General features: G+C 42.3%; 1 protein-coding gene across 1 annotated transcript in view; it reads right to left on the minus strand.

The window, feature by feature from the left end:
* LOC119738101 overlaps positions 1-2,083 on the minus strand; it is a 13,111-nt gene extending 11,028 nt beyond the window's left edge. The window contains exons 1-2 of the mRNA XM_038212837.1: positions 2,020-2,083; positions 847-1,361 (exon numbers count right to left, since the gene is read on the minus strand). Of these exons, the coding sequence (XP_038068765.1) occupies positions 847-1,361; positions 2,020-2,083 (579 nt within the window). The remainder of the gene's footprint in view (positions 1-846; positions 1,362-2,019) is intronic.
* Positions 2,084-6,695: the final 4,612 nt, after the last annotated feature.

A 6,695-nucleotide genomic window follows, 5' to 3' on the forward strand; every position in this document is an offset into this window, starting at 1 on the left:
AAAATCAATGTCAGCTGTTGTTATGTTAAACTTGTATGTACTAAAATGTACTGTATACAGATGTACATGTACACAGAGTATAATTGGTCTAATAAATTCAAGTTCTGACTCGCCAAAAATAGCGTACTGGCAATGTCTGAGACCTTCCACTAGCATAGCAGAAAAGACTCTTGCTAAAACCTTGCCCCTCTTTCAAATGATCCGAGTTGAGCCACAATAAATGCTAAGTCAGCTCTTTCTAAATGCAATTATGTTGCCAGATTTGGTTAAAAAAAAGGGCATTTTTGTAAACTTTTTTGTAAACAGAATCAAACGCAGTGCTAAGCAATGTCCAACACGTATAAAAGTGGATTTGTGAAACGCCTTTGAAAAAGTTGGACGTTTCAGACTTCAATTTGAATAACAGATTGACCAGGTGTCAGGATCTTTCTGTATATAGCTATTTTTTTATTTTATTCCTGGCTGGGGAGAATACGGAACTGGAAAACACAAATAAATCTCTTCGCTAGAAAGAATAGTTTTATCAATAGTAGGAAACAGCGACAGATAATAATATATGCAGTTGCATGGTGCAATCTTCCTACTTCTCGTTAGCTCCAGCGCGTGTTTGTTAATGTTACTGATTCACTAATTAACAGTATACACGTTTGCACCGACATTCAATTATTTTACAGTAGTTGCACTGCTTTTCTTTCAACACCGTGCCCGATACTGGAAGTTGACAGACGATTTAATTCAACAACTTTTTTGTCACTTCATATACCTGTGCGAGTTAAATTGGCAATGCACCAACGAGCCATGTTATAAATACAGCATGGTTTAGAGAAAGTAAGGAACTGTACTCACTATGAATCCTTTCCCCGACTCCGGCTCCATGCGGCAGTAGACCTGCATATTCTGGCGTTTGTGCTGGATGGTATACACACCGCTAGTTGTCTGACCAGCATCCAAGATCGCTTGGCAATCTGCAGGCGGCATCGACGGCTCATGGGTAGTGCTGACAACTAGTGTCGTGTCGGCAGGAGTCGATGCAACAGGTGTCGACCCCGGGGCAACTTTAGAAGTCGACTCTGGGCCGGTGTCAGTGACTCCGAGAGTCGACTCCACCGGTTTGCTCGCGATGCAGTTGAACCAACGGCCGATGACCTCAGCAGTCACCTCCGGTAGCATGTCCATATACAACGGTGGATCCTGTCCCTGCATCTCAGGTGCGTAGTGGTGGTAATGACCGCCTAGTCTTACCCCTGTACAGGTGCAAGGATCGCCCGGAGGCAGGACAAATCTCCCCATGCGCTGGCCGCAACTGCGTGAGCCTAGATCAATCATCAGGGTACAGACTCGGGCCGAGACCGTACTGACCACTGCATTATCAGTGAGAACAATACAGAAACTAGATTATGTTTGTGGAAAAACCCATGGCTGTTTCGGCATGTCACTTTATAGACTAATGGGATGTACATGTGCTGTAGAATGTTGCAGAAATGATAAGGACCAATAGTTTCGCAGATATCGGTATTACGAAAATGTACCTCCAATGTGACGACATTTCAAAGGTGATGACGTCATTATGATCTCATTTCAATTTTCATCTATAACACACCGTGGCTTAGGTACATATCCCATTCCCACAACCAAATTGGACAGTAGTTCTGCAGATATATGCATAGAAAAATGAACCTTTAATGCGGCGTCACATTGCAGGGGATGACGTCATCATGAGTCACTTAACAATTTATCTGTAACACATCCCTGACTTGTACATCCAAAGTTACAACCAAATCGGACTTATAGTCCTATCGATCTAAGCCTTAGAAAAAAAGCTTTTTAATGTGACGTCACATTAGATATGATGACGTAACATGACGTCACGTAAATGTGACGTTTAGGTACACACCAATTTACAAACAAATCAGACCTATAGTTCTGCAGAAAATGCACATACATTGTGACGTCAAATAAAACATGATAACGTCATCGTGACGTAACTTCAATTTTAATCTATAACGCATCCCGGTCTACAATCCTGGCCGAATCTTACTGGTCCCCCACCCTCCCCCGGCCCCCGTTCAATGTTCTCTGTCATTGCGCGGTATGTGCTCCATCAGCTGGAGAGAACAACATTGACCGGGGGAGCGGGGGAGTGGGTGACTGTTGCTAGGCTGAGGAAATGTCCCAATCATTTTGGCCGGGATTGTAGACTGTTTCCTGGCCCTACCTGTAGATATTTGTTTTCAAGTCAATGGGGTCAGGGAGCCAGACTAGCCTGTACCCTTTAAAAGCTACAGTAGCTTTAATTATGTCTTTATATATATAGGGCATGATAGGGCAGAATGCCATCCCTACTTCCTTCACAAGATTCTGTGAAGCTCATCGGCCTAGCCCTTCCCGCTATCATAAAGGAGGCACATCGGTATCGTGAACAGCTCCCCTGGTGCAATGTGGTATTCTTGTGTAATGTTGTTTTCGTGTATATTTGAAGTGGTTGTTGTTGTTTTTTTTTTTTTTTTTTTTTTTAGAATTAAGGATGAGAACGTAATGTTTACTTTATTTTTCAGTAAAATAATGTTTGATTACAGCCTGGTGAAGGACTGTTGGGAACAGCGAACGGAATAGGCATAGAGGCCTGAATAACAGTGTTACCAAACAAATCTGTAAAAAGAAATTATCGTTTCTTTTTTTTTTTTCCAAACGTCCGTATTTTGTTGAAATAGTAGTGATAGAGTTGAGAATTTGTATCTCTCCATATACAAACAGTAAAAGTCAGGCGCGGATCCACAGGGGATTCGAACCCCCTCCCCCACCCCACCCAGCTGGAACCCCCCCCCCCCCGCTCTGATACATACAAAATAGGCTAAACAATTACAAACATGATAAGATTGGATATAGAAATCAAACGGGTCTGAACCCCCCCACCCCGCCAAATTTCAAAATAGCCTACATAATAATAGTGTTCATTGTTGCGTAACGATAAGTATGTTTAGCGCACGTGTAGGCCTACTACTAACGAGACTTCCGTATACAATTGTCCAAACAAATGAAAACGGTTGACTCATTACTGCCCGAAACATCGACTTCAATTTTGTTCGTCCATGAAGCCAAAACAGATGCACACAGCAATGTTTCAGGTTTCTCCGCCTATTATTAAGACAAATTGTTTTTGAGGAGAATTTGTTCGATCAATATGACTATGCCATTATTAATGTCGCAATTTTCAATTGAAGTAAGAAACGCAGTATGCAATATTGTACCAGGCAAAAATAAAAATGTACGTTGTAATGTGTTTATTACGTTTCAAAATAATAACGTTTCTTTAATTGTGAACATTCCCCAAATATATTGTTATTCGCAAAATAGGAAAACGCAAGAAAACAAAGCCCCTCACCCTTAAAACTGGAAATACAAAATAGAAAAAACAAAGTCAAGTGGAAAACCCCAATGTACCTTAAGGATTGAATTGGACAATTCCATAACTGCCGATAATGAATATAAATGACCCGCCAAAAGTTTGGAACCCAACAGGCGGTGTCAGAGCGAGAGGGGGGGGGGTTCACATTATTTTCAGATAATTTCTATGAAAACAATTGTTTCACTGAGCTGCCCCCCCCCCCCCTTATAGGGGCCTGGGCGACTCTTGTACAGTGCTAGAATTTAAGAGTATCTGCCGGCGCGACGTCTTTCCATACCTCGTGTCAAAAAAAGTCTTACTTATGATCGTAAATAACTATATTGTTTACAATTACGAATGGAATTAAATTCCTCAATCGAAAACTTCATGAGCTTTTAAATGAAACATTGAACAAAAAAATCGGCCCATACCAAGCAATAAATTATTTAATTTTAACTTTCGAATGAAGAGCGGGACGCTCTTAATTCGTTTTGAATAGTGTGCGCAGTTTCAGAACTGGAGCGCGTCAGTTAAAGCCAACTTTCAAATCTGAGAAGAGGCCTGCAAACTCAAACAAACAAATTTATTTGTTAAAGGACATAACAGTCCTTCATATTTCGTTCGGAAAAAAAAATTTAAAAAGTTTAAAAGGCACGTGGGCTCTATACACCATCTTTTAAAAATGTCATACTTTATTTTGAAAAAATGTGTGCGTGACGATGCAGTATTTCGAAGATCTCTAAAAATGGATGCCGCTGCTTGATATTTGTTGTTCTTCCTTTTAACGACATTCTTAGCGCCGATAATACCCACCTCAGGGCAGTGTCATAGCGGGGGGAGGGGGGTTGCACAGTTGCAAATTGCAACCGGCTACAGATTTTAAAAGCGAGTCGGGAGGGGGGAGCGCGAAGGGGCCGGCGACATCATCAGAAAAAGCGAGTCACGTCAGTCGGCAGCGATGAAGAGCGCCACCTACTGTCCGAGGGCGTCCATATAAGGGCCCGCTTTTAACAGTGTCCCTATGGGTGCAATAAAGACCCAATGATAAATGGCTCCACTTCAGAAAGTCTGGAAATATACTCACAATTTACTCTCCAAGGTTTTCGAGACACACATCAAACTTAAAGCTTATTTCATGGTCTTTCTTTAACTTGATAAATTTTGAGAAAAATTTCCACCTGAATATAATCATCCCTTAAAATACAGTCCTGAAGCCCATCACCATTTTGAAAAACGGTGCCTACACTCCATTGCAATAGAGAGCGCTTTTAGGGCCCCAATTTCATCTAAATTACACAGAAATATAAGCTCACGTTCCAGTGCACGGCTCCCATCCTTATTTTGTACGAATCCTCAAGTTCATGGCCACAATGTGCTCAAATACTGAATAATTATAGGGGCATGTAAATCGTGATTTGGCAGGCGTAGGCAATTTCGGACCGATTTACTGGCCTGCACCTACAATCCTGGCCCAATCTCGCTGGGCCCCCACCCTCTCCCGGCCCCCGTTCAATCGTGTCTCTCATTGCGCGGTGTGTGCTCCATCAGCTGGGAATACATTGACCGGGTGAGCGGGGGGAGTGGTGACCGTGGCAGGCTCAAGAAGTGTCCCAACCATTTGGCCGGGATTGTAGGTACAACCAACTTCAACCCAATTGTACTGCATTTCTGTAGATACAGGCCTTCAAAATATGTACCTTGAATGTGACGTCACGTGACGTCACGTGATGATGTAAATGTTCGGCACATATCTGCAGGTGTGTGCCAAGTGTAAAGGCAATGGGATTGACTTTAGTGGCCAAAGTGCCGTGGAAAAAAATCCTGTACAAATGTTAAGGGCAAAATTACTGAAAAGCAAAATAATACCCGAAGCATGACAAGCAGGGAAATATACGCTGTTGTGTAGTTAAGGATTTCTGTATAAACTGTGCTGATATTACTGTCTGGAGTATTGGATTATTTCAAAATGCCTTTTGCGACCAAAAGTAGACTTCCCTGAATCCGAATGCCACCTGCTTTTGTAATTTTTGAAAGTTTTTCAAGGTGGAAATTAAATGCGATATTTTACGTGGGTTACGTTTGGGCTGGGTCAAAACTGCCCCAACCCCTATCCCGCAACCAGAAAGCAATAAAGTTAGTTTTATATTTGAAATTGGACATTCACATAGGTTTGTACAGCGAAAGTCCATATTTTTTTAACTCCGTGAGGAGGCGTAAGTGAGACCCCCCCCCCCCCCCCCCCCCCCGCTGTGAATCGCGCCGTCGGTTCCCTCGAGACGCCCTGACAAGTTTTTCCTGATAAGACACGGACATTGCAAATGTACGTATGTTTGTGTGACGAATGTTCATATTTTACTTGGACATTGGACATTGGACATTGCAATATGTCCATACTTTAAAGTCCATGAGAAGGCGTGATTGTGATGCCCCTACCGTAAATTGCGCCGACTTTTCCCACGAGACGCCCTGACAAGTTTGTCTGGTAAGACAAGGACATTTCAAATGTACGTAGCTTTGTATGGCGAATGACATAACAAAATGTAACTCCGGGAGGAGGCGTAATCGAGATGCACCCCCCCCCCACCCTCCCGCTGACAATCTTGCCGTCGGATCCCACCGACATTGTAAATGTCCATGGCTTTGTATGGCGAATGTCCATATTTTTAAAGTCCATGAGAAGGCGTGATTGTGATGCCCCCTACCGTAAATCGCGCCGACAGATCCCACGAGACGCCCTGACAAGTTTGTCTGGGAAGACACGGACATTGCAAATGTACGTAGGTTTGTATGGCGAATGTCCATTTTTAAATATACTTTGTCCAGCTAAACCTTTGCATATTTACCTTTTATTTGGATCAAACCTTTCATATTCATGAACATGTTTTAAGCATATCACGTTATCAAAAACGATCATCCCATTGCCAAGATTTATTTGGTGCGGAATTGCCACCATAACAGAGTGTGAAATAAAAAAAAACCGCATATTAAAATTTGAATTACGATTAGTTTTAATGATAATAATTACGCGAAGGGTGCCCAAAGGGAAACATTCCCCTAGTTCTGCTGTAGGCCGAAACATAATTTTTTCCAATTTTTATGACCCTGATCCCGATTTTCTCTCATCCTAACTCCACAAATGTTGATATACGTTTTGGACCAAGAGCAATCGATCTAGACTAGCCAATTGGCGACGAAAATATTTTGCATCTAAATAGGAGCTGTCACATAATGTCCGGTGTCTCCTAAGGTATGACCGGCTATGAAAAGAACATTTTCATTCAGATTCTAACTCTAACATTCAGTTCCGTCG

The sequence above is a fragment of the Patiria miniata genome, unplaced genomic scaffold (genome assembly GCF_015706575.1).
Source record: "Patiria miniata isolate m_02_andy unplaced genomic scaffold, ASM1570657v1 HiC_scaffold_3, whole genome shotgun sequence".
NCBI lineage: Eukaryota > Metazoa > Echinodermata > Asteroidea > Valvatida > Asterinidae > Patiria > Patiria miniata.